Genomic DNA, 27,251 nt, shown 5'->3' with positions numbered 1-27,251 from the left:
AAGAGGAAATGGGCGTGTCGCTCTGATTTTTGAACTCTGCCGCTCTCCGTACTGCCAGGGTAACCATAGCAACGGCAGTACGCTGTCAGACTGGCAACATAAACGGAGAGAAGAAGAGGAGAGGTGATTGTTAAAAAGCTACATAAGTTCAGGCTGAGCATCGTTAGCACGTTTGTTCGAAAACAAAAACAGCAGGTATTAAAAAAGGAGAATGTTTAATTTTTTTTAAAATTTTAGCCTTTAAAAACTGAAGCTAGAAAGCGGTTCTAAATTTACAAATGGATTCGGGAAAAGTTGTGCACAGAAGAAAGCCGGGGATCCCTGTAATTGGTTTGAAAGCATCCCAGAAGAGCCACCGCCATCAGGAGGTGAGCAGTTTGGAAATGTCTCCACCGGGAAAGTAAATGACATTGTTAGAGTGTGATAACGCCTGATTTACAGGTATTTAAAGCATCAACAGCTGAACACAATAGTGTTGCTGTTAAATTGTTTCTAACTTTTCTGAGCATTTCAGAAATTGCAAATTATATCCCAGCCTAAACTATAACCTAAATTCCTCTCCAGGTTAATGCTAAAAGTCTCGATCTCAGTAAGGTGATTTGTCTTCTTGAAGATCCTTTGACAGTAAGTTAAAAACCTGAATGCCAGTCCTCTTTTTTCTGCTATTGTATTACACATATAGTGCATTTAATCCCCCTATTTTTACTAAAGAATAACTTGAAGGAAAGGCACCTTTTTGTTCTGAAGAAACTACTGAAGAAAAGCCAAATTGGCTTTGTATCCTTTCGGTTTTTTTCTCATATTGTAGACTGTCTTTCTAAGAAATCCCTCTCATGCGTCACACAGCGCAGCAGATTGTCAAATTTTCCTCATTATGGTCCCCTGCTGCAGTGATGGAAATAGATCTGCTCTCATACCATGTAAACACAAAACCAAACATTGGTCCCAAGGCTCTAATTTATCACAGCATCACTCTTTCTGTCAGCATTTTCTGTTCAGAAATAGGCTCAGTTATCACAATGACCCATCACCTCCCCTCCCTTATCGGGATTTAGCTCTGCATGAGTGAACAATCTGCCAAAAACTTCTTTAACTGTCTGAAGCTTTTAAAAGAACTGACAGCCATCGCAAAAATACTCAACATCTGCGCAGAGAAGGTGACAGATCACCCCGAATATGTGTCCATTCTGTGTGAAGCTCTTACAATTTGTAGGTAAGAAACCCTTTCAAGCAAACAGCTCATATTTTATCTCACAAGATGATCTGATCATCAGAGTGCTGCTGTCTTTCGTCTCAGGCTTCCCTTTCTGAAGGAGAAGACATCTGACGAGCTGCACTACGCTCAGGATGTCACAGAGTTTCTCTCTCATATGGGTAATAAAGGGCTCGCAGATTGGCCAGTCACTGCTGCTTTAAATACATATATATACAGGTGCAAATTATGTTGTTGGGTTTTTTTAAAACAAAAAGACAGAAAGTAACATTATTTGATCGTAGAGTGTTAAAAATTCAAAACAGGAACAAAATTGTGAAACATTTCATAATTCCAGCTTCTAATTTTGAAACATTTTTATTATTTTAGTTGGTTTTTAATGGTCTTGTTTGCAATACATGATCACATTTTTACAAACCTAATGATCGAAAGATTTCTGCTATGGCATGTTAACCTTACATGCTGCATGACATTCAAAACAAGCTAGCTCCCTCTAAAGATGTGAATTTTTAAAAACAACTCAGAAATATAGATTATTAAATTTTAAGAAATGTTTAATCATTTGAAGTTTTTGTTCTTCAGATGAGAATGACGACATGGAGCGCTTCTGAGTTGTGTTTCTCTTGGCAGGGTGTCTGATGAGAGTGTCTGATGCCGAAGTGAGGCAGCTCATATTTGAATGCGTGAAATCATTCTACAGCTCTGTGGCTCCCAAACAGATGCTCGATGGTACGGATGGTACCACACGAAAGCCTCGGACTTTCCCTTCTAACAACCGATTTTCTAGACTTTCACTAAGTGAGGCTCTGTCATGGCGTCTGTGGTGGCATGCTTGTGCTTTTCTTTGTCCTTTGTGTTTCTTCTCTTTTCTTTTCATTTGTTTTCTTCATGTTTTCTTTATTAGAATTGGTTAGATTTCATATAGATATGTACATGAGCTTACAGCCGTACCCAGTGTCCTATGAGGCTGTTCAGGATTAAGAGATAAAGTTTTTGAACACATTATAGCACAAGTTGAATAGATCATAAAATCTGTCAAATATGAGGCTGAAATAAGGATTGGTAAGTTATTTTTCTGATAATTTAAAAGAGTGTTTTGGGTAGACTTTCAAGAGGCATATCGCCAGTGTGAAGTAGGTGGCTGGTCAGTACAAGGGCTCATTTTTACTTATATATTTTGTTGTTAGTTTAGTCTTTATTAAAGTAATTGACCATCATTTGTTCCAGAAACTCATGTTTAGTGCGACTCTAATTTTTATTTTCATCTGAATCTAATTTGTGGGGGTTTTTTTCTGACCATGGCATGACTTTTTTAATGTTGATTCCTCTTTAGTTATTAGTGTAATTGTCTTGTTCCTTAAAGTGGACAATTTAATTTCTTAATTTCTGTTTTATGCACACTTTTAGAATTTTTAATGATTTTTTTTTTTAAATATTTTTTATTACTTTTGCAACAACATACAAAGGTAGTTTCCAATAATATGCTGTTGTAATAGAAACCCTTTTCCCCCACCCTCACCTCCCACTCTGCTCTCTTCCGAACAAAGAAAAAAGAACAAGCTCACATGAAATATATATACAATTGTACAATATGTGGCATTTATACATAATTCAAGGGGAAAAAAAGAAGAAAATATAATCAATAAGAATATTTAATGATTATTTTTAACATTTCAAAGTTTTGGGTAATGAGGAGATTGTATGAAAAATTAATCCATGTTTGACAAAAGCCTTTTTTTCATCTCCTGGCTCTGTAAAGGCTGATAACTCTAATATGTTCATCTAAGTTGCACAACTCTGCATATAAGCATAGAAGCACCACCTGCTTCTGTTTGTGAGGGTCAGCCAATCAGGATGAGGTTGGGGTAAGAGGAAAAGGGCTAAAATTACTTGTTTTAAACAGAAGCTGATGTGAGGGATTGCGCTATGGCTGAAATCACCTTAATAAATCCACTTTAAATGGCTTATAATGATCTCTTAGCTTGTTTCTTCCCTGATGTTGAACCTGGCATTTAAACATTTATAGTTGTATTTAATAATGTTTCTGCTCTGTTTCCTCAGGCCTCCAGCCGACCTCTCCAGGCTACAGGCTGCAGCTGCTGGAGCGCAGTGAGCTGGCTCAGACACTTCTCCTCTCCATGGCCACTCTCGAAAACCAGCCCACCATCAAACTGCAACTCCTTCACATCCTTCAGATCCTCTCCAGCTGCTCTGGTCAGTCATTTATTTCAATGCAGAGCCAGTGAGGGAGGGAAGGGGAGGAGCAGATGACCTCCTTCATTGGAGAACGTAGCCAGCTCTCAAGAACATAAATCAGACTTTCAGACAATGATGATTTTAAGTGTCCTTAAAATAACTGGGTTATTTACTGGGTTACACACGTCTATGTTTCACTTTACAACCACAGATATGAACTGTTCGTCAATACTCCACGCACGAGGAGCAGAGACGGTATGTCTCCACATGAACGACCACGATCCGTCCGGCCAGGTCCTGTTCCGTTCTTCCGAAATCCTCTGGAACCTGCTGGAGAGGGGCAACAAGGAGGTGGTCACCGCTCAGCTCGGCACCCTGGAGTGTGTCCTGTACGCGTGTCCTCCTCATTTAAGATGCTTTTAAATGTGCACGATGTGCCTGATGGATGTAGAATCTTTTAAATGAGGCAGCATAAGGGAAAATTCCTTGGAGTTTACTTCACAAAAATTTCAAGATTTTAAGTACAATGTTTTTCTAATCTATTAAATGCCTCGAACAATCAACACACCTTTAAAAGACTAGGGAAGAAATACAGAACTACAATGAAATAAACATAACAAATACATCATTCTTTTGTTGTGTGTAATGATTTTACATAATTGAAATGCCTGCAGCTCTGATTTTAGCCAAACCATCATTTTTAATGGAAAAGTTTAATTATTTGTAATTCATCTGATTTCTGTTGGTTGTGTGTTCCTTATGTGGCAGGCCTTTGTGCTGTCATTTATCCTTTGATAGCTGACTTTTGGCTTTATTTGTTCCTCAGCTCTCTGAAAGAAGCATTTTTTCACCTGCTGAACACCGGCTCTGGACATTCAGACCTCCAACTCAGAAACGATCTGCTCGTGATCACAACTCTCATTGCAGAAAGTCCAGGCTCACAGCTTATTGTGAGTACAGGACAGTTTAATGAATTGTAATTTGTTACTTTTTTTCACCCACCGGGTGTTTTTATGAATTTCTTTAATAATTTGAGGTGTTTCTAATTTTCAGGAGAGTTCATTTGCCAAACAGCTTGTGGTTTTCAGCACATTTCCAGAGCGTGAGGGCACTCGATCCTTTAAATGTTACACACTTTTTTACAAATGACTTCATTATTCATGAATACAGTAGCATCTTTTATGAAAATAAAACTGCTTATTTTATTTATGTTTTAGTGAAAAGTCACAACCCTTTGATCCGCAACCTGAAGCTCAGCTATAGTAACGAAGACTTGAAAATGAAGAAGTTGCTGTTGAATCTGCTGGTTGTTATGTCGAGGGACTTGGCTGCCCTGCAGGTCAGTCACACGCTCACCCAGTTATTGTTTAAGTTTGGATAACCTGTGTGATGACTCAGTTTTCTTCTCTCAGCTTTATAAAGAAGAACGTGTTGTTCTGGCTCTGCTGGCGCTCATGAAGCCGCCTGTCGCCTCCTCGTCTGAGTGTCAGTCGGGGTCACGACACTGGTCCGCTGCGCAAAAGGAGGAGCTCCAGCTGCAGGCGCTGGCCACCCTCGCCACCATCGGGCCGCTCATGTTGGAGGAGTACATTTCCTGTGAGGGGAGTACCTGTCTGCTACTCCTGCTGGACTGGTGTGTTGGGCCAGGTTAGGAAACACAAGAAAAACAAGACCAAGCAGAATCTGTACTGTATCTGAAAGGTTAAAGGTCAAGGGAATTGCAGTGTCCTATCAGAGTGTATTTGAGCCAAACACAAAGTCACTTATACACTTACTTTTTGTCATGACCATGATTTGCTACGCAACAGACATTTAAACAGCTTTTATCTCTTACACTTTATCATACTCTTCTTTTGTCTCTTAAAGGTTATTTTTTAATGCAACTGATAGTTTAACTAGTTTCACAGCTTACAAAATACCTCATAATCACACCCCCAAATCTAACCAAAAATAGCTCTTAAATAATACACATTTCAACTCCTCTCACATGCTTTTGACTTTTAATGAAGTATGTAATCCATGTAATACACACCTCATTAAATAAAGTCCAATGAAACATTTTCATTTGAATTTTTAATCAGGTTTTCTTTATCTGTATTTAGGAAATGGGTAAAACACTTGTTATATTTTAGATAATATCTATGCAGAAATATTCAAAGGAGCTTGCAAAGAAAATATATGCAGAAATATACAAAATCTTAAAGGGTTCGCAAACTTTTTCACAAACTGAACAATCAGTCAGTAACTATATTCTCTCCTTTATTTCAGATTCTTACTTTGGCCAGGGTCACAGCTTCCACGCCACCGGAGGCAGAGGCGGTAAGAAGGCACAGACGCGGCACTGTATCAGAGTGCTGAGATCGGTGACTTCTCTGGGTGAAGAGTCTGTAAACCAGGACCTCTGTGATCAGGGAATCATCAACCAGCTTCTGGGTGACTGGACTGGACACATGACACATGCTCAATATCAACATTTACTGTTGATGAATTCAGTAGAGTCAAAGCTGTCGTGTTTCCTCAGGGATTCTCATGCAGATAGACGCGGGTCCTGATGAAGATGATGTCGTCGCTCTGGAGATAAAGTCGGATATTCAGGTGATCCTTTCAACGCTGTGTGAGACCGACATGCACAGAAAGGTAAAGCTCATATTGCTAACTTAATAAAAGCGTTTAGAACTGGCTAGTTGGATATCTGGTGAGTCTGTGTTTGTTTGCTGCCTGTTCTGTTTCATAGGAACTGTTTGGCTCAGAGGGAGTTGAGATGGCGGTTCATTTTCTGAAAAAAGGCTCCGACAAGTTTTACAGCGGCCTCGGACACAACAAGCTCGTGCTCTCCACAGTGGACTGTGTGTGGTCAGTGAACTGCAGCACACTTTAATAGATTAACTGCTGTATTTATTCATACTTGTACAGTCATTTACATTTGCCAGATCCAGGCTAGAGTAATATGAGAAACCAGAAGTGTAACTCTGTTAGCCAGATGTATGATGATGTCTTTGTTAGGCATAATTTAATTGTATAATATAGTTTCTGTATTGGAGCAGATGAAAAACTCACTTCGATTTAATGGCATAACTGCCTTAGCGGACAAATGGGACTTGCTCAGTTTACATAATATGAATGCAGTTCAGCTCAGAGGCATTTAACCTCTTAAATCTGGGGCCTTTTGCTGATAAGTATTTTATTTTCAATTTTATTTTCGTTTTTCTGAAGGTTTATGCAGTAAACTAGTCATAATGAACATTAATCAGTACGACTTACAGTGAGCTTGGGAGTAGAGCAGGGCGATATGGCCAAAAATATTTATCACGATATATATTTGAAAATTTGCGATAACGATATAACCAACGATATAATTGATGCGAGACAAAATACAACTCCACAACATTACTAGCGCAAAAAAACAATCTTCCATTTATTTTCACTTAAACAAGAAGCTGGTTTTTATGTACATTAAAGCTTTATAAAAATTTAACAGTGCAAATGCAAATTCCTTGCTGAAAGTTTAACCAAAAGGCATTTCCAGTAGAAATGGGCTGACACATCCTGAGCATAACCATGTATAATATCCACTGAAGTTAAAAAGAGGTGCTTTGCAACATTAAACTGCAGTGTGCAGTACGTATTTTTCGGACCATAAGGTGCACGGGATTATAAGGCACATTAAGCGAAACAAAGCAGTCAGATAAATCAAACTTTATTAAACTCATTCTTCTTGCTTCCTCCACTTCTGTACCATTGATTCATTAATGGTGAATTCTCTGGCAGCTGCTCTATTCCCATGTTGTTGCAGTATATTAATGACTAACCTCGTATTGTGGATGGTAGTGATGGGATTTCCGGCTCTTTTTAGAGATCCGGCTCTTTCGGTTCGGCTCACTAAAAAGAGCCGGCTCTTTCGGCTCCGAACCGGCTCTTCAGGTTGTTTTGTTGCTTTAATTAATTTATTATTAACAATAATATAAAATTATGCACAAAAGGAATTACTAACATAAAAACAAGTGGTTTTATTTATATATGTTTATATATAAATATATGCGGTGGCCCCTAGAGACAAAACACGTACAAACTCCAAAACACATTTCTAGCATGAACTGAACTTCCAAAGCAGAGCTACTAGATCACTTAAATTACACAATTGAAAGCATGTGTGTATTGTTTGTGTATTTATACACAGGCACTCATATATATATTCAAATAATTTAAAAAAAAGTTCATTTACCTGTTATTACCACACACCAAATCCGGTCGTTGGTACTTGCTGGCTTGTGTAGCCACAAGATAACAAAGGCTCAACACTGCGCCCAGCATCCTGGAGCACTTCTGTTGTCTTTTGTACGTGTTTTGAGTTTTTATGTGCTTCTGAGTTTTTACGTGCTTCGGAATTTGTACGTGTTTTTACGTGTTTTGGAGTTTTTACGTGTTTTGGAGTTTGTACGTGTTTTTACGTGTTTTGGAGTTTGTACATGCTTCAGAGTTCGTACGTGATTTGAAGTTTGTATGTGCTTTGTCTCTAGGGGCCACCGTAAATATACTTTTATTTATTCACTCCACATAAAATGTAATAAATAAATCATATAATACAAAAATCAACTATTCACATTTCAAGTTTTAACTATTTAAATTTTCAGCTTTTTCCTTTCACAAATTTAAAGTGAAAAGAACACAAAACACTGCAAACCACAACACAATTAAATATAAATTATAATATGAAAACTAAAAGAACATGCATATTCTCTGTCATATGGACCTGCATGAATAAACTTTCTCAATCCTTTATCATCTGCAACTGAAAATAGTTGTGGATGATTACTATACCTTTCTAATGTTGTTGTCCCTGCCTCTCTTTCTCTCTCTCTGGCTCTGTTCCTGTGCTACTGAGTGTAACTACCGCCCCTCCCCCCTCTGCCCAGCATAAAGCACAAGGCTCGCGTGCAGAGTGAAGCGGAAAAAAAGTGCGAGAGAGAGGCTGAGAGAAAGGAAAAAAAAAAAAAACAAAACCCACGTGACGGCTCGCGATAAGGAGCCGGCTCGCGTCGTTCACGTCAAAGAGCCGGCTCTAAGAGCCATTTCGTTCGCGAACGACCCATCACTAGTGGATGGATTATCTCAGTTGTTCTCCTGACTGAAGTTTGGTCCGTTTACAGCATCCTGCCATGCGATTGCATTTGTCTCTAACTATCAGGAACTTTAACGTTAACTTTTATAAGTGGAAAAGTGTTAGTGTTCGTCCTCCAGCTTCACTGTTTATGTTATGCTAACATAGCTGTGTCGCTAGCGATCACGTAGCACATCATTATATACCAGCTAGCCCAACTTCAGTAACCCTACAAACGTCACTGCTGTTTAGTTTCCTGTCTTCATTTATGTTGGAAGTGATAGCAGAGCTGTACGTTTGATTTTTTTCAGAAATCTCTCAGTCAGAACATGCAATATCATGCTTAGGTAACTAGCGAAACTAGCGAGCTAACTTCCGCTAGCTTCCTGCTAACTTCTAACTCCGTTAAATGTAATAACTTTTGTTTTCATGGATGCCTGGAAGTTAAACTTTATAGTTACACCTGGTAAAGCAGCAATGCTGATCGTTTTATTAAAGATGAAAGAATTTATACAGTTTTTAACTCTAAGTGATGCTGCAGTGTTGTTTGACCTGAAGAATTGGGAGTTTAGGACCCAGATTACTCCCAGATTTAAGAGCATCTTAGTCCGACAAATACGACAATAACAACGGCCGCTTGCATGTTCTGCAAAAAAATGTGCTTTGTTGTGTATCTGACGGACAAACACCAAACCAGTTCCACATCACGGAAGTTGCACCATTTTTACAAACCAATTCTGGTTCATCTGTTTCACTCAACAATCGGCCATGTGCGTATGAAAACAAAGGCACTGCGCATGCGCGTTTTACTCCCATTCTATCGCGATATTTCATTTTCCTATCGTTGCCTAACATTATACCGGTATTACCGTGAATGGTATAATATGGCCCAGCCCTACTTGGGAGTGGCTGCAATCACGGCACTGTAAGAAGGTGACAGATGTACTATGGTTGTTCGCCTTCCTTGACTCCTCACTCTAACCAGTGTTGCTCCCTGCCCAGGATGTGCACTTCCTCATAATTGAAAGATTGGCCACTGGCCTGCAGGTTCAATAGACTGCAGAGTCCCACCCCAAGGAAGCATGTCTTCTGTGTGTTTAGCGAGAGGTTGTTTGGTTTCCCTGATGCATGATAAACAGCAGTCCTCCTGGCACTTAATGACGTACACTATATTATTCTGTTTACTCCGAGAGACCTGGGGTCCTTGGAGTGGACCATTTTTTGGCGAAAGTGACAGAGATGCTGTGTTTTTCAAAAAGCCTGTCTCAGCTGTTCACATAAGGCAGGGGTATCCAACTCCAGGCCTTAAGGGCCGGTGTCCTGCAGGTTTTAGATCTCACTCTGGGTTAACACACCTGAATCAAATGATTATTTCATTACCAGGCCTCTGGAGAACTTCAAGACATGTTGAGGAGGTAATTTTGTCATTTAAATCAGCTGTGTTGGATCAAACACATCTAAAACCTGCAGGACACCGGCCCTCGAGGCCTGGAGTTGGACACCCCTGACATGAGGGATCACCAACAGTTTTTATGCAGGCAGTGATTAACCTTCTGGATCCTGGAGGATCCTGGAGGGGGGGGACTGTGCTCTGAGGAGATGGTGCTGTAGCGTTCTAATAATACCCAATTTGTGCTCCAGAGACTGGTGAGAGTTATACCTTAAATACTGGGCTGTAAGCATTGGTTTATGGTACACATGAACTTTCAAAAGTCTCTCTATTACTCACAGTAATTTGTCGTTTTACTGTCCTATTTCATATCCTCCCTGGTGAACTCGATGTGTTTGTCCACAGAACGTGAGTGAATTGTGGTCCATATGAACAGAATCAACTTTCTGGGAAACATTATTTACTACTTTCTACAATATTACCTACATTTAATCATAGTTTTATCCATAGGCTATGGTGTAGTAACAGATATGACCATCAGCATGAAGAGGGTCAGTGAATTTTAACCTAATCTGGAGAAATATTTGATGTCTACCCCATTAGAAATAAAAGTACAGAATCTCGAGATCTGTTATAATGACCTCGAGTTCAGGTCATCATAACACTTGTTATACGGGTCTGATCTTGATTTTTCAGTTCTGTTATGGACCTGCGAGCAGCTCAACAAGCACATTTTTTGTTGCAATTACAAGCCAACTATCAGGGGTCTATTTTTTGTCTCCTACAGCTGAGAAAGTTTCTGTCTGTGCGCCTTTTCTCCCATCAGGTCGTGTGTCGTAGGCTGCTACACCACAGAAGATTACTTTCTGGTTAAAGACGGGGTGTTTCTTCTCCTCAACTTACTCAGTGTGAGTAAAAGTTTCCTGAATTTACTGTCGAGGCTATAAAAGTTTCCTTTTTTCTTCCTGTATTTTGTGATTAAAAATAGGATCTCAGCTGCTCTGTGTTAAAGCTAGTTCATACAAGGCAGCGTTCACAGGTAATATAAACGTCCTTTTCTCCTGCAGACAAGCCCCAGGTGTGTGCACGGTGTCGTCCTCGCCACCCTGTTAGAGTTATGTGACAACCCGAACACGGTGCCGTACATTCTGACGTGGAGGGACGGCAACGGACAGACGGCTCCGAGACTCCTGCTGCAGCTGTGGAGAGAGGAAGAGGAGGAGCTAGGAGTTCCTCGAAATCAACATGGAAGCATCGCAGGTCGGTCTGCGATGCTTCCATGTTGATTCAGATCATCGCACTGAGAACAGATTTCACCTTTTTCTTTCAATTAGATATCAAATCGAAATAAAGAACTTTATGTTCCCTTTCAGTCGATTCACTCGGTACAACACATAAGTATGGGATATCACGCCCTCGCGTGTCCTGGCTGAAGAAACCTTTATTCACGCCTTTACGGCAGATGACGTGTGATGACACGCGCAAGGCCCCGCCCGCACATATAGCCGCTGCCATCACCGTCATCCCTCAGTTCTTACGCTCTTCACCTCGCTGAGAACACCTCTGCTGAGTTGGGCTAGCTAGCTACTGCTAGTTAGCTCCGTTGTCTGCCAACTTGAACCTAGCTTAACTGCCCCTGTTGGTGTTAGCCTCCACCGCCCAGCTGGTGCGTAGGCTGCCCGCGGAGCGCTATTTTCAAGTTTTTCTTGTGCAGCGTTTCGCTTTGCGTTTTGGGAATGGACTCCAAACCGAAGCGAGCAAAGCAGAAATCTTCTGTTCGCCCCTGTCCTCAGGGATGTGGTTTCTCTTTGCACGACAGCGACCAGCACGATGCCTGCCCTGTCTGCCTGGGGATCGTCCACGCTAGGAGAGCGTTGACGGAGCCCAAAGCTTGTGCGTTTTGTCGCCAGCTCCGACGCTCGACCCTGGAAAGACGGGTGACGTTTGTGGAAAGAGTGCTGGGACGCTCGGCTGTCGCACGGCATGACCCTCTTCTTTCCGAGTCTGGAGCCCCGGCTTCGTCCGAGTCCGAAGACGAAAATTTTCAGGTCGATGTCCCCGCGATTAGCTGGGCTGACCACATGGAATACGTTGACGGGTTAGCCGATGACGGACCGGAACCATGCAGGAGCGCTGACGGGCTTCAGCCTGGGTTGAAGCCCGCCAGCGCTCCCCAGGAAGACGATGACGTGCTGGACATCGGCCTGGACATCCATGGTTTGTCGGAGGATGAGCAGGAGAGCTCATTGTCGACCCAATATGCCGCCGCTGCTGCGCCGGTCGGCCACGATGACACCTCTCTTTTCTCCCTGTTTCGCCGTGCCGCTGAGAAGCTGCAGGTGGACTGGCCCTCTCCTCCACCAGCTCGGAAGCCGTCGCGGTTTGCGGGTTTTTTCCTTCCACCGGAGCCCGCAACGGCCAAAAACTGCCTCCCCATGTTCCCAGACTTTCTCTGCGAGCTAACAGCGTCATGGGACAAACCTCTGTCTACCCGCGTCACTGTGCCCGGCTATGGACAGTACATGGAATTGGACGGCGCCGAGGGAGCTGGTTTAGCTAACCCACCCCCTATGGAGCCGTCTCTGGCTGCTTATCTGGCCCCGTCCCATAACCATGGTGTCGGTGGCCCCGCAACTCTGCCGTCCAAGCACTGCAGATTCTCGGCCTCGCAGCTGGAGAAGATTTATCGGGCTCAGGCCGGCACCGCTCGAGCCATGAGCTCCGTCACCATGCTCCAGACGTACCAAGCAATGTGCCTGGCGGAGCTTGGATCGCTGGTTCCGGAGGACAGCCCGCTGTCACCTCTTCTTAACGAGGTTAGAGTCACCACGGATTACATCCTCCGTGCGTCTCGCTGTGCAGCGCTCTCCCTGGGCAGAGGGATGGCTTCGACAGTGGTGGCGCAGAGGCACCTGTGGCTGACCCTCTCCGACGTCCCTGATAGAGACAGAGCTGTGTATCTGGACGCACCAGTGTCTGCGGCTGGGTTATTCGGACATTCACTTGAAGCCATTCAGGCTAGATTCGATCTGAGGAAGAAGCAGACGGAAGCTCTGCGCGACATCATCCCCAGACGCCAGCCCCAGCCCAAGCCCACTGCTAGCTCTCACAGGCCCGCCGCTCCTCTGACAGCTGGCAAGAGACCGGCGCCCACTGCTGGAGTGGGAGGGCCGCCGGCGAGAGCACGTACTCCGGCCCGAGCTCCACGCCAGTCGGCCTGGGGCAAAGGCCCTCCCCCGGGCCCCCGACGGGACCCGACGCCCAGGAGGAAGAAGCCTCAGCCCTCCTAGCTGTGATTGCGAGTGGGGAAGGGATCCGGCAGCAGGGAGACGCTGCTCTTACCCCTCTGTTGCCGCACAAGAGGTGCCGCTTAAGTTCTGTTCAGGTTGTCAGCCCCAGAAGGCGCTGCACTTCCCTATCGCGGTCTCCCAAGCACATAACCCCTGCACACGGTTCAGATGTGTTGAATGTTCAAGCGACCACATCGAGTGTTCCCGCTGTTTTTCATTGTTATGCCCCGGAAAAGGTGCACCCAACAAAATGTATAAATGTACATGTTCCCATGTTGCAATCAATAAAGAGTGTTGTTTACTCTCAAACAATCTCAAACGCTCAACCTGCAGGCGAAATGAGCCAGGTCAGGCAGGGGATGCAGTCCCCTGCAGACACACTGGGGGGCGACGGCGCCCCGCCGTCAGTGCTGCAGGCCAGCCGGCTGGCTGCTCACTTCCCTCAGTGGCGCGCTTGCGCCCCCTCTCCGTGGGTGCTGCAAACCGTTGCCATGGGTTACCGGTTGCAGTTCCGGGTCAAGCCGCCTCGTTTCCAAAGAGTCGTGAACACGATTGTCAACCCCGAGGCAGCCTTGGTACTCAGAGAGGAAATACAGGCGCTATTACAGAAGAGAGCAATACGGGTGGTCCCCGCTTCGGAGACGGACAAAGGTTGGTACAGCCGTTATTTTGTCATTCCGAAGAAAGGGGGAGGGCTTCGTCCCATCCTCGACCTGCGAGTCTTGAACACGTACCTGCGAACGTACAGGTTCAAGATGCTAACACTCAGACAGCTCCTGAGTGCAGTCGGCCCGGGAGATTGGTTTGCGACAATCGATCTAACAGATGCTTATTTTCATGTCGCTATACACCCGAAACACAGGCAGTTTCTGAGGTTTGCATTCGAGGGCGTAGCCTACGAATACCTAGTGCTGCCGTTCGGGCTGTCGCTCGCTCCCCGCACCTTTACGAAATGTGCCGAGGCAGCGCTAGCGCCCCTCAGGAAGAGGGGCATCCGCATCTTGGCCTACCTGGACGACTGGGCTCTCGTGGCTTGCTCCAGAGAACAGGCGGAGACGCAGCTGTCGCGGGTTCTGTCACACATTCAGACACTGGGGTTCTCTGTGAACTTTCAGAAGAGCTCGCTAATCCCAGGTCAACAGATCGCTTTTCTCGGTCTGGAAATATGCTCTCTTTCCAGCCGCGCACGGTTGTCAGAGCACAGAGTGGCCGCGTTTCATCGCTGCCTCGCTCAATTTCAGCTGGGACGCAGACTGCGTTTCCAGACGATATTGCGCTTGTTGGGCATGATGGCATCTATGATCGCCGTAGTGCCGCTTGGGCTGTTGAAAATGAGAGCGTTTCAACGCTGGACTCTTTCTCACCGTTTGTGTGCTTCGCGTCACCTCCGGAGGAGGCTGCCGGTAACTGCGTCTTGCATGCTAGCTCTCCGTCCTTGGAGGGAGCCCGGGCTACTGCACCAGGGCTCTCGGATTGGGAGGGTGTTGTTTCGCAAGGTGGTGTCCACAGATGCTTCCCTAAGTGGGTGGGGGGCGCTGTGCGAGGGTGCGTCAGTGAGAGGGGTCTGGTCCGCGGCTCAGCGCCAGCTGCACATCAACCACTTAGAGCTGTTAGCAGTGTTCTTAGCTCTAAAGCGTTTCCGTCCAGTCCTGCAGGGCCAGCATGTCTTAGTCAGGACGGACAATTCAACAGTGGTGTCTTATATAAACAGGCAGGGAGGAACACGCTCTCTTCCCCTGTTGCAGCTGTCTCGCTCTCTGCTGTTATGGTGCAGTGTTCATTTTCTGACTCTGAGAGCCACCCATGTCCCGGGCCACCTGAACCTGGGGCCGGACCTTCTCTCCAGGGGGGGTCCTCTGGTGAGAGAATGGAGGTTACACCCTTCAATAGTGGCTCAGATTTGGGATCTATTTGGCGAGGCGCAAATAGATCTTTTTGCTTCCAGGGTGAATGCTCACTGCCCCCTGTACTTCTCCATAATCGACCACGATGCACCCTTGGGCTTGGACGCGCTAGCGCACCAATGGCCAGACGTGCTCCTGTATGCATTTCCCCCAGTGGAAATGATATCTCCAATTCTGGAGAGGGTGCGTCAGCATTCCCTCTCTCTGATCCTGGTGGCCCCTTGGTGGCCCGCGAAGTCGTGGTATGCAGAAATAATCAGCCTGCTTGCAGCAAGTCCTTGGCAGCTTCCTCTCCGCAGGGATCTCCTCTCTCAGGCGGGGGGGGAAGTGTTTCATCCGCGCCCGGATCTGTGGCACCTTCATGCTTACCTGCTGAGAGGTTAAACTTGGTTGCTAAGGGTCTGCCACCTAGTGTGGTAGCGACGATTCAGAGCGCCAGGGCCTCGTCTACTAGAGGCTTGTACGCTTACAAATGGCGAGCCTTCGAGCGATGGTGCCAGGACCGCCACACTCTCCCATTTCAGTGCTCTATTGTGGATGTTTTGACATTCCTGCAGGAGCTGTTGGATAAAGGCCTTTCGTTTTCGACGATCAAGGTTTATTTAGCGGCTATATCTGCTTGTCATATCGGTTTTGACGGGGTGACACCAGGTGCGCATCCCCTCGCCGTGCGTTTTCTGAAAGGGGTTCGCCGGCTGAGGCCCGTGCTTAAGTCCAGTGTCCCGGCTTGGGACTTGTCTTTGGTGCTGGAGGCCCTTTGTGGCCCTCCGTTTGAACCCGTTGAGTCGGTAGATATGAAACTTCTTTCGTATAAGACCGCATTACTTCTCGCTTTGGCCTCGGCGAAGCGAGTGGGGGACCTTCATGCGCTGTCTGTGCATCCTGCCTGCACACAGTTTTCTCCTGATGGCCGCAAGGTCGTATTGCGTCCGAATGCCGCCTATCTTCCCAAGATCATGCCTGCATCTTATAGTTCAATGGAGTTTGAGTTGCTGAGCTTTTGCTCCCCTCCTTTTGAATCTGAGGAGCAGAGGAGGGTGCATTCTCTTTGTCCGGTGCGTGCGCTACGCACCTACATTGAGCGCACTCGGGATGTGCGTTTGTGTGACCAGTTGTTTGTCTGCTTCGCTAATCCGAATAGAGGTAGAGCTCTGTCCAGGCAGAGGCTGTCCCACTGGATTGTAGAGGCTATCTCGCTGGCATACAGCACCGGAGGTTTTGCGTTGCCCCACGGGGTGGGAGCTCATTCCACCAGGGGGATGGCGACCTCATGGGCTCTTTTTAGAGGGGTGCCTGTGGCTGATATTTGTGCAGCGGCTAATTGGGCGTCGCCGCACACTTTTGTGCGGTTTTATCGGTTGGACGTTACAGCCCCTTCGGTGGCTCATGCTGTCCTTTCTGCTGGGTCTACCACTCACTAAGGATGTGGTGGTCCCGTTCCGGTTCGGTGGCTGCTCTGCGGGGCGTGTATATAGGTCCCATACTTATGTGTTGTACCGAGTGAATCGACTGAAAGGGAACGATTGGTTATGTCTATAACTTCTGTTCCCTGAAGGAGAGGAACGAGGTACAACACAGGGTGGCCCCACTGAGCAGTTGGCTCGGTGAAGAGCGGCTATCGAACTGAGGGATGACGGTGATGGCAGCGGCTATATGTGCGGGCGGGGCCTTGCGCGTGTCATCACACGTCATCTGCCGTAAAGGCGTGAATAAAGGTTTCTTCAGCCAGGACACGCGAGGGCGTGATATCCCATACTTGTGTGTTGTACCTCGTTCCTCTCCTTCAGGGAACAGAAGTTATAGACATAACCAATCGTTTTTTAGATTTCTGCTGCACTAACAGGTAAATGTTTCTACTAAACTGCTGATGCAAATTTTTTTTTTTTTTAAAGTATCCTGTTAGTCTGTAATGTTGTTTTGGGGTCTTTTACGGGCGCCTCTGCTTTGTCCTCCACTGTCTGTGTTGGACTTCGACACACACAGCATTATTTCTTTTCCCAACCTGGATTTTATAAACATCTGATTTTTATCTGACATTTTTATGTAACGATAACGTTCTGTACCACTGAGCCAACCAGATGCAGGGAATGGTTAAATATAACTGGAAACAATGTAAATGAAAATACTTTTTTGTATGTTTTTGCATAGCTGATGGATTTTGTTTTTTCATCTCTCCGTCTCAGACAGAAGGTTTTAAAAGTTTTACATTTTGCCAGCAGGTAAAAATCAGATTTTAGGTCCTTTTGGCTCTGTAATCTCATATAGTTCTCTTTGTTATTTCTTTTATCTTGAAGATCCTCAGAGGCCCATCCACAGTCTTTTCCAGCTGGATGAAGCTCAGCTTTCATTTCCTGCTAATGTGCCGAGTGCTGCAGTATTGGAGATGTCAGAGAACCTGCGATCGAAGATTTACTCCGTCTTCTGCAAAATTGGTAACCAAACAAATTATTCAGTTTCATACTAAATGTAAAGTATTTATTAAGAAGATTTTGTAATTAGATTATTTGATTAGCCCAATTTCTTTGTAGCTCCTCCTATAGACCAGTTATACATATTTATTTATTTAGTATTTATTTTTATTAATAAAAAAATACCATTAAAACAAAATCCAGAAGGTTGTAAAACAAAAGGCTATTTTTACATGTTTCTTTTTGTAGTCTTTCAAATCATATTCAGTCTCAATTTGGCTTTTTTAAATGAAATTTATCACTTATTGATTGAAGATATTTTGAAGTTTTGAAATATCAGAGTAATAAAATGATATCATGATGTTCTGTTCAAAACATTCAGTTGTTGGGCACAGCTAATATTGTTATATTAAAAAGCAAACGGGAGTATTTGTGACTTTTTCCTTTTTCAGGGTTTCAGGATCTTCCTGGATTGTTGGGAAAAGATTATGTGACTCTGACCATCATCAGGAGATATCTAGACTTTAAGGTAAAAGTGAAGAGGAAATACTGTTGATGCTTCATATAATAGTTGCTCAGACTTACAATCTGTTCAAAGTTTGTTCAAACCTGAAATTAATATGAAGCTTTAGCTGTGAGTAGAGTAGAGATATTCAAAGTGAAAGTACAAAAGTCCTCGTTCAACAAAATACAGAGAGCGAGAACTGTGAGGGACCAACTTATTTTGTCTTACTGTGGCTGAACCAGCAGCTTAAGTTTTGGATACTCAGGCAGTGAAAGTCTGTCAGGAAAACAATCTATAAATAACCGTTAGTCACAGGGAGTAAAGACTTAAAGGAGTCTGGAGCTCTCTTAAAGGTTTCAGATGCAGAGGACATAAACCGAGATAAACATCAACATGTCTGTCTCTTGTGGTGCTGCAGGTCGGTGAGGTGTGGGATGAGATCAGCCGGGAACTGAGTCTGGAAGGCGGTAGGCCGATCAGCCCCGACCAGGAGGCTCTGAGCACCATCTGCAAGATCGCAGAGGACACGGCGAAGAGGATCGTGGAGGAACAAAACAGCATCCTGGAGCACCATCAGAAGGAGGACATCAGAGAAGAGAAACTCACATACACAGAGGTACGGAGTAAAGGAGTGGAAATAGCTTACATGAAAGTCAGCTTAAAATGTTTTTCTTTAACAAAAAACCCCAAAAAGACAAATTATATTACACAGATTGTTTTTTTTTCTTCCTGAGCTACTATACAAATAATCAGATTTATTTTCACATGCATAATCAAACAAATTCACTCTTTTTTTTTCTTTCTTTTTTTGTATGTCTAGTAAAACGTTTTCATTGTATGTTTGACTAGAAGCAGAGATCCTCTGGGACAATTTGTTTTAGTTGGAGGAGATCAGGCTTTTGCTGTGACTGCTCCGAAACTGCCTTTACATATCAGGACCTCTCCAACACTGGATACATTTAAAACTCGTTTAAAGTCCCATTTTTACTCTTTGGCTTTTAATAATGCTTATTAAAAGCCAAAGAGTAAAAATGTCATTATTTTGTCATTATTTTATTATTAATGATAAAATTCTTATTTTATTCTTATTTTTTTCTTATCTTTTATTTTACTTTCCTTTTAAATTTTATCTGATTATTTTATTGTTATTTTCTGGTCAACAGTTGTTGTTTTTAAAAGTGCTCTATAAATAAAATTGATTTGATAGTAAAATGAATTCTGACTTTTTTCTGTCTTTATCGCAGATGAAGTCTCGCTGGAAGCAAAAGGAGTTCATGGCGAAGTCATGGGAGGATTATGTTTCCAGAACTTCAAACTATGAAGCCCTGAAGGTTTAAAGATTTTTAACTATAAATTCTATCCTAATAATAATAATAATAACAATAATAATATCTAGATTCTCAGTATAAGTAGTAAGTGTATATTTTTGTTATGCGCTTTGTATACAGGAAGTAAAAGCACAGAGGGAGAAGTACGCCGAATCATCCAGACCTAAACCAAAGCACGAGGACGCTGCTATCCGCCCTGCTGAGGTCTTTACACTTAACCTTTCGTGACTTTTACAGGTCACCCACTTAATTGATTAAAATACTTAAATCTCATATCTTATTTTCACAAAATGGAGCAAAGAAAAAAGTCTGTTTCAGGTATAGCTCATTTTCTGGTTCTGAGAATGAGCATTTTTAATGCATGTAATGAATTTCAGCTTAATTTGGAGTTTGTGGCTTAGAAAGCATCTCTGAAATTAGTTTTAATAGTAGATAAATCCTGACATTCAGGGGCCCAATAACATAAATGAAGAAGATGAATGAAAATATATAAGATGAGATTAGACGTACTTTATGTTACGGTTTGGAGGAGGACTCAAGCGCAGGACTCCAGTTCTGATGCTCACAAGAAGGATTTATTTACAATTCACCAGGTGTATATACAAGAAGGTGCGGGGGGTGCTATATACAGCTGAGTGAGGGAAGAAGGGGTCTCCAGGGAAGTCCAGGGGGAAAGCACGCGTTCTTCAAATCATCCACACACACGATCACAGGCTTACACTCCGACACTGCCACACGGGAATCACACGGGGGAAAATCCAGGAAGCTCTGTAGACAGGGAGACAGGGTTAAGTACGACGCACAAAGGAAAATACTCTTAACTAGACTTGCTGTAGCTTGACTTCACTAATTAATAACTTCAGTAGATCTTAACTCTGCACTAATAATGCACAAAGCACAAAATGATCATGAAGTCAGCTTAAATACGCAGGGGGTAAGAACAAATGGTGGTGAGGAATTGGTGTACCGGTAGTTATTATGCAAACTTTTAATATTTTAAGGTGATAACCAAATATAAATCTGAAGTTTTGGTGAAATGTGATGCCCTTCAGAATATGCTCTTAAAAGAGTTGTTAGATACAAAGGAGTTTCTTTATCTTTAATTCAGTTCTTTTCCTGTTATTTGTGAACAATGATCAAAATTTTAAAAATTGAGGAGCAACTCGCTGTAGTCTTGACGTTCTGTTTCGGTGTGTTTCAGCATTTCATCGGACACGTCGTTGGAGTGGAGAGCACGGACGCTCAGGGTCCGGCAGGAGTGAAGGTGACGCTGGTAAGAACGCCGGTCAGAGCCCCAAGTCAGGACAAAGGAGAACCAACAACACCAAACCCAGACTACTTCAGCACGGCGTCTTCTGCAGACTGACGTTACCGAAGTCACTCTTAATACAAGGCATTCACATTGTCATGTCACAGCATTTATTGTGCTGTATGCTCATAAAATTAAACTGAATTAATGTAAAGACTGCATTAAGGTGTTTTACAGGAATTGTCAAGATACATGAGTAGAGCAGAGGGGTCAGAAAGTTCATTACAACTTAAAGTGAACTTTACTAGTTTAAAGCAGTCCAAAATAACTGAGTCCAATCGGCAAGAAGATACATACGTGTTTTTTTTTTAAACGGGGGGAAAAAAGGGCAGTGAAGGAGTGACTCAGTGCAAACAACCCACACTAAAAAAATAATATTATAATACTCAAAAATGCAGACTTTAAGTAAGTTAATTATGCAAGGTTTTTTTTGTAATTTTGTTACAAAGTGAAATGTTAAACATTAAACTTAATGGTTAAATGAAATTTACTTAATTGGTGTGCATTCAGTTTATACCAAGCATGTTTACCTTATTGATTAATAATTTGAATAATTTGCATTTTACTCACAGTTATTGCTTCATATTTATGAGGACAAGTACTATTGTTTTGAGTGCAAGGTGTAATTCTAGACAGAGTGATGATTAGGGATTAGACACAGGTGGAGACTCAAAACTCCAGAGCAAAACAGAAGGAAAATGAAGAGAAAACAACCTAAAGGTATGGAAGTTTGTATCCACCATCTAAAAAACACAATTTGGGGTTGTTAACTTAAAAAGAAAATAGCTTAAAATTGTACCTTTGCTCTGCCTGGCAAAATGTTTTTTTCTTTTTCTGTTGCAGAAACAAGCTTGCATAAAAAAGACACGTACTAAACACAGAGACAAGAAAACTCACATTAAACATGAACCCAACAGCATTAACACAGAGACGAGAACAGATTGGGACAATCTAAACTCAAAATAGGAACCGAAGCAAAATACAGACCAAGATCTAAAAACTAAGGCTAGAACAAGAAAACCAACTTGTCAGGAAGAGAAAACAAGAAAGATAAAAGAAAAATAATTCAAGAAAGCTGCTTATAGTGTTTACATTTCTGGTTCCTGTGGCTCTCGAGGGATGCAGCAGATGCAGACGTGAGGTCACTCCATGTGTACAATCAACACCTTGTAGTCTAGCCCACCACCCCAGCCCTTTATACAGGCACACACACAGTCTCTGTCCTTTCAGACAATGTTACACTGGCTTACTTTAATTTCCTGAAGACTTATCTGAGCCATAACCAGACTATTATATTTTTATTTATTTACATATTTTTCAAGTCCTCTCAGTGTGACTGTGAGAAGCAGTAACTTGGCTTTCCTTTGGAGCTAACATGACTTATTTCGGTGCACAGAGCATTCATGTACAATCTGTTTTAAATTCAAATTGTACTTTTTTTCCAAATAATTATGGTTTTTGCATCAAAACTAATAAAGTAATTAGATTTATTAACAATAATCTTTAAATCGTTAAAAATAAAATTCTAATGTTTTGGTATGTTTTCATCCTGCATTTATGTAACCACTCCTGCACCACGAACAAAGAGAGCCTGAACAATCAATGTGGCCTCATAGACTCCGCTGCATTATGTAACATCACTTTACCTTTAAACATAATAAGCCCACAGTGTAATTACATCCACTCGAGGTTAACGCTCTCATTAAATGCTGCAGTTTTTTTGGCTGTAAAAATTAAACTTTTTACTGCTGGGTTGTTAAAAAGTATTTTCTCTTTTATGGGTTACATAAGTGACTGCAGTGCATTAACACACATGTTCCTTCAAGCGTGCAACATGCTGCACAGAGCGACCTCTTCTTCTTCTCCTCCTCTCTCCGCTCTCACCCGTTTCACTGGCTGGATGGCCAAATCACCCCTGACAGGCCGGAGCTTTTCATGCGGCGCTGCGAGTGTTTGTGTGGCACACTGTACAAAAGAGCAGGGACACACAGGACCCTCTTCAGCACGTCAGGCTGCCCCCTGTTTGCTCAGACTGCCGAGGGGCTTCACGGGGCCGGAGGTCCGTCTGCCGTCGATGAAGGCACGTCTGGATCCCAACTGGATGCTCATCAACTCCACGAGGACCTCCTAACTTCAAACTGTGAGGCTGATATGTTTTACCTGAAGGCTGATGACGCTGTGGAGACACCAACAATAAATGGCTTATAACACATTATAATGAAGCTGTTAAAGTGATAAAGTAAAAGTTTATATAATTACAGCTTTTACTGTCATCAGTTAGCTTCTGCTTAAGGCAAATACGTCCAAAAACATTTTAAAATGTGTTATAAACTGTTTATTAAAGGGTCACACAGTGTAAGCCTTAGAAATACTAAACAAGAAGACTTAAAATAAGGTATTGATATTAATAAAAAATTAATATCCTCAAACATTTCCTTGCTTTAGTGGCTTTGAAACTGAGATGTGACAAAACTTATGTCAGGCTGTGATATCAGTTTGAATTACCTCAATATGACTAAACTAGTTGGGTTAAAGACAGTTTTATGTTGTCTGCAACCTATTAGGTTTGTTACAATGAATAGCTCAAAATAAAATTTAAGTGTTCATTTCTCCACAGAGATTTACTTCTCTTGAGTATGGTTTAAATATGTATCTATTAAAAACATCCTCAAATAAACCAGGCAGTTCAAAGTGAGGCAGAAATCTGTTTTTAAAGTCACTGATTTCCATCAAGAAGATTAAGTTCTCCTTGAGATAAATTGGAGGGTGTCACAGCAGGATAAATGAGATGTGGAAGAAAAATGTGTCTTTTCCCTTTATTTTTCTGTGAAATGCATCTAATTATATATTTTTGGGCTTTTCCCGTCAAACAGTGAAGGCGTCCAAAGCAACCATAATATATTCAGCCAGTTTGCCAGACACTGAGTGAGCCTAGTCCTAAATTAAAAGAAAATTTCACGGAAGATCACCTCTGAAAATTGTTTTAAATCTAAGTCCATGTCTGGGAAACTGAGCCATACTGTCTGCATAAATCTCATCTAACAATGCTCACTTAATGAAAACAGTAAGAGGGATGGGAGTTTTCCTCTCCTGCAGGAAGCTCCTCTCCCGTCGGAGAAACTGAGGCAGCAGGAATGATGATCAGACTGGGAAGACTGACACCGGGATACTTCCGCCTCCTCCAGGTTTGTGACTCTTAATTCCTGATTACATCCATGTTTCATCATTAAGTGGTTCTTCATCAGTAAACGTGTGTGCACAGAAAAGTCTTCTAGCTGTTGTTATCATAAAGCAAATCTGAGTCTGAATGAATAATTTATGGTTTCTATACATTTTTAATAGCGATACTTTAGACTATGACAAACAGCAGCAGTGGACAGGATGTTCAGAAAGCTCCATCTCTGGAGGGTTTATGTTATATAAGCTGTTCAGACTCCAGCAACAGAAAAATAACTGATGCTGTCGTCCTGCTCAGTTCTCAAAAGTACCAAAAATGGTGGTGAGGTAGGTGAGTAGATTTAATGTTTACCTTCATAAAAAATGAGTGACTTCTTCTTTAGCCTTTACTTTATATCAATTTGATCTTTAATCGCTCACAGATCAAAGACACATCAGTGGTTTTAGGAAAAGTTTTCCCTCCATTGGCCCATCGGGCGATTAAATCACACTTTTTGTGTCTAATTTAATTCCTTCATATACTGTTAATTTAAGCTATATTAAAGTAGTTGAAAAAAACTGCAGTGAAGCAGGTTGTGTCTGGTGGTAAGGAGGTAGGTCTGTCACGCCTAAAGGGTGGAGTTATGTGGACTCCTGGGCGTGTCCAACAGATGCACAGATGACAGGTTATGATGTTTGCTACTGTAGTGAAGTTGGAAAGGGTTTAAAACTTGTTACTTTAACAATGATTAGATTTTATTAATCCACTCTGAAAATAAAAAAATGGAAAACTAACTGAAGACATGCAGAAGAGACAGTGAGGCAAAGGACTGCGGGGTGAGACGGCGCTGTGTATACACAGAAATGCAATCGGGGATGTGAACACAGCAGTGAAAAACAAGAAGTAGGTGCAGACAATCAGCACAATCACAGGGGAGGACGTAAAATGTATTACGAGTCACGGAAGATGACTTATAAAGTAGAACAGGAAGTAAGCAATCATAACCAAATAGTGAAACACAAACGTAAACTTAATATGAGGAAAAAATCTGAGCAAACTAATAAACTCTGATATATACAGTAACTCGAAGAAAGACCTCAAGACTGAAAAGACTAAAGAAATACAGAATGACAATGTAAAGAAACAAACTAAGATCCAGTTAGAGGGTATTTATTAATAATAAACGAGAAATAGTGCTGGTCCACGGGGAGATGGAGTCGGTTATGGAGGGTGCGTGAGGACTGATTCGAGATCACGATTTGGTCATTTGTGTTGGTTATTTTTACATTAGTGAAATGTTACCAGGAAAATAAAGGGATCAGGATTCATTTGTGTTCTTTATGCCCACACATTTTTATTACCGTTATTAGTGCTGTTTTGTCAAAGCAAGCATTTGTGCCCTGACACACATTGATGAGATGAATCTGTCACTTCCAACTCATCATCATCAGTGGTAAAAGGGTTAATTTTACCCCAAACCATGACCTTTCCTAAACCCAACCAAAGAAGTTATATATGATGTAAGCATCACATTTATCGTCCCGGTTATCAGTCTCATTTAAGGTGTGGAAATTAAAGCACCTTCTGGGGCCTTTCCTTTGTTTTATTGAATTTAACTTTATTGGACAGCGTGAACATTTAAAGCTGTCATCAGCCAGATGAATTATTACCCAAGTGGAGCATTCACTGAAAGCTTTAGTGTCTCACTATAGCAGTCCCTAGGTGACTGAAAGGAAAACACTCAGTGAGGAGTAAGAATATTTTAACAGCCTTTCTTCACCTGTGTGTCCACCTCGTCCACAGAGGCAGATGTCGGGTGAGGTCCAGATTCAGCCGCAGAGCAGCCTCATCGATCCTATCGCCATGACGATGGCCGCGGTGGGGATGGGAGTGTCTCTGTACAGCGCCAGGCGGATGTCAGAGAGAGTCCAGCTGAAGCGGCCAAACGCCTGAGAGATCTCACCTGTTCACCGGTTCAGTTTCTGCGGTTCATGCGACATGTGTTTGTGAACGTCAGAGAAAGTCAGCGGAGGAGGAGTGTGTTTATGTGTGTGGGTGTGTCTGTGTGGTGCTAGAAGGAAAATCTAAGTGTCCCCGAAGGAAAATGTGAGTCGGTCATCAGCATGTCGCATGTGTGAAGCTGTAGTTTGATAACCCTACGTGTTGTGTGCAGGATGTCTTTAAAAGGAGTGCGTATTAAATCAGAGATTTGTACTTTAATTCAGTTAATCATCAATTAACAAACAGCATTAGAGTTTAGTTTTAATTTAAAAATGTGTATAATACAGATGTAATTCAATTCAATTTTATTTATATAGAACCAAATCACAACAAGTCGCCTCAAGGTGCTTTTTATTGTCAGCTAAAAATCCTACAATAATACAAGGAAAACAGAGAAAAGCCCAACAATGATTAGACCCCCTATGTGCAAGTGCTTTGGTGACAGTGGGAAGGAAAAACTCCTTTTTAACAGGAAGAAACATCCAGCAAAACTAATGTAAGTTGAAAATCTTACAAAGTTATTTTATTCATTAATATTAGTCACAAACACACCCTTCCAGGCATTTCTGATAGTTTTTATATAAATTATTAAGCAGCATCACATCTGAGTATTTCTTCACTAATCACACTAAGCATCTTCGAAGCATCTTCGAACGACTTACTGAAGAAAATGTCTGTAAATGTAAGATGCTAACTCAGAGATATCTACACTTCTTTGTGCGTCTAATAAAAATGTTCACATTTTCTGAGCTCTGTGTGCAGACTAATGTTTTCAAACAGCAGACTGCAGTCCATTCAGGTGCTTCTCGGCTCAAGGACAACAAGCCTTTAAAGCTTAACAGGATCGCACCATTCTGTCCTGTAAAAGCAGACAGGACAGACACATCAGTCAGAATGTTTTCAAAGCGCTCTCTGGTTCTCAGGCTTCATCCATGTGGAAACGGTCTGAGGGGAAACGGATGCTGTCAGGCGACTGCACAGTCTGTATGGGGTGATTAATGTGACTGAAGCTCCAGCAGACGAAGTGATTTTACTGCAAGGCGTGAATCGTGACATGAGTTTATTTTCAAATCGACTGATTCTTCGGTCTCACATGAGTTTGTCAAATGGTCCGGGATGTTGGGATGAACAGACTCCCTTTTCCGGTTCTCGCTTTGGGTGACGCTTTGAATCGGTTTTTTCCAATCAGGCCTGGGAGTGACTCAGAGCTGTAAAGGATGATACCCAGTAATAAATAGGGGAATTACAATATCACTGCTGATCTAGATGACCGAGCCCTCCTGTGGGTCACTGCATGGGACTTGTTTCTGTATCATATCAGCACATCTGCCTCCAGATGGACACCGAATAACACCCTGTCCTTTTCTGTGTCTCATTCCTGAACATAAAGACATACAAAACCATAAAATTGATGCTTCTAATATAGATCGAGATTATATTGAAAGAGCTTCT

The 27,251-nt window shown here is 42.6% G+C and overlaps 1 protein-coding gene across 1 annotated transcript; it reads left to right on the top strand.

The window, feature by feature from the left end:
• Positions 1-7: 7 nt before the first annotated feature.
• cfap69 (cilia and flagella associated protein 69) lies at positions 8-26,548 on the top strand. Its single transcript, XM_026155698.2, has 25 exons — positions 8-368; positions 565-624; positions 712-777; positions 1,104-1,213; positions 1,298-1,374; positions 1,844-1,942; positions 3,275-3,427; positions 3,621-3,798; positions 4,236-4,359; positions 4,463-4,511; positions 4,627-4,748; positions 4,822-5,056; positions 5,678-5,842; positions 5,931-6,046; positions 6,144-6,262; positions 10,724-10,805; positions 10,965-11,157; positions 17,386-17,523; positions 17,952-18,028; positions 18,423-18,620; positions 19,249-19,335; positions 19,453-19,536; positions 20,534-22,781; positions 23,738-23,826; positions 25,602-26,548. Exons 1-23 carry the CDS (start codon positions 279-281, stop codon positions 20,696-20,698), a joined length of 2,787 nt encoding a protein of 928 aa, XP_026011483.2. The 5' UTR covers positions 8-278; the 3' UTR covers positions 20,699-22,781; positions 23,738-23,826; positions 25,602-26,548.
• Positions 26,549-27,251: the final 703 nt, after the last annotated feature.

Source organism: Astatotilapia calliptera, chromosome 22 (genome assembly GCF_964374335.1).
Source record: "Astatotilapia calliptera chromosome 22, fAstCal68.1, whole genome shotgun sequence".
In the NCBI taxonomy this organism is placed as follows: Eukaryota; Metazoa; Chordata; class Actinopteri; order Cichliformes; family Cichlidae; genus Astatotilapia; species Astatotilapia calliptera.
The sequence above is the reverse complement of the archived record's forward strand: the minus strand, read 5'-3'. Positions and strand labels throughout refer to the sequence as shown.

What these genes read in the sequence shown, in the direction of transcription:
- cfap69 (XM_026155698.2), top strand. Translation starts at nt 279, where the DNA reads ATGGATTCGGGAAAAGTTGTGCACAGAAGAAAGCCGGGGATCCCTGTA. An exon ending in CTCCGTCTTCTGCAAAATTG is followed by an intron (nt 17,524 to 17,951) that starts GTAACCAAACAA and finishes TTCCTTTTTCAG; the next exon opens with GGTTTCAGGATCTTCCTGGA. An exon ending in CAAACTATGAAGCCCTGAAG is followed by an intron (nt 19,336 to 19,452) that starts GTTTAAAGATTT and finishes CTTTGTATACAG; the next exon opens with GAAGTAAAAGCACAGAGGGA.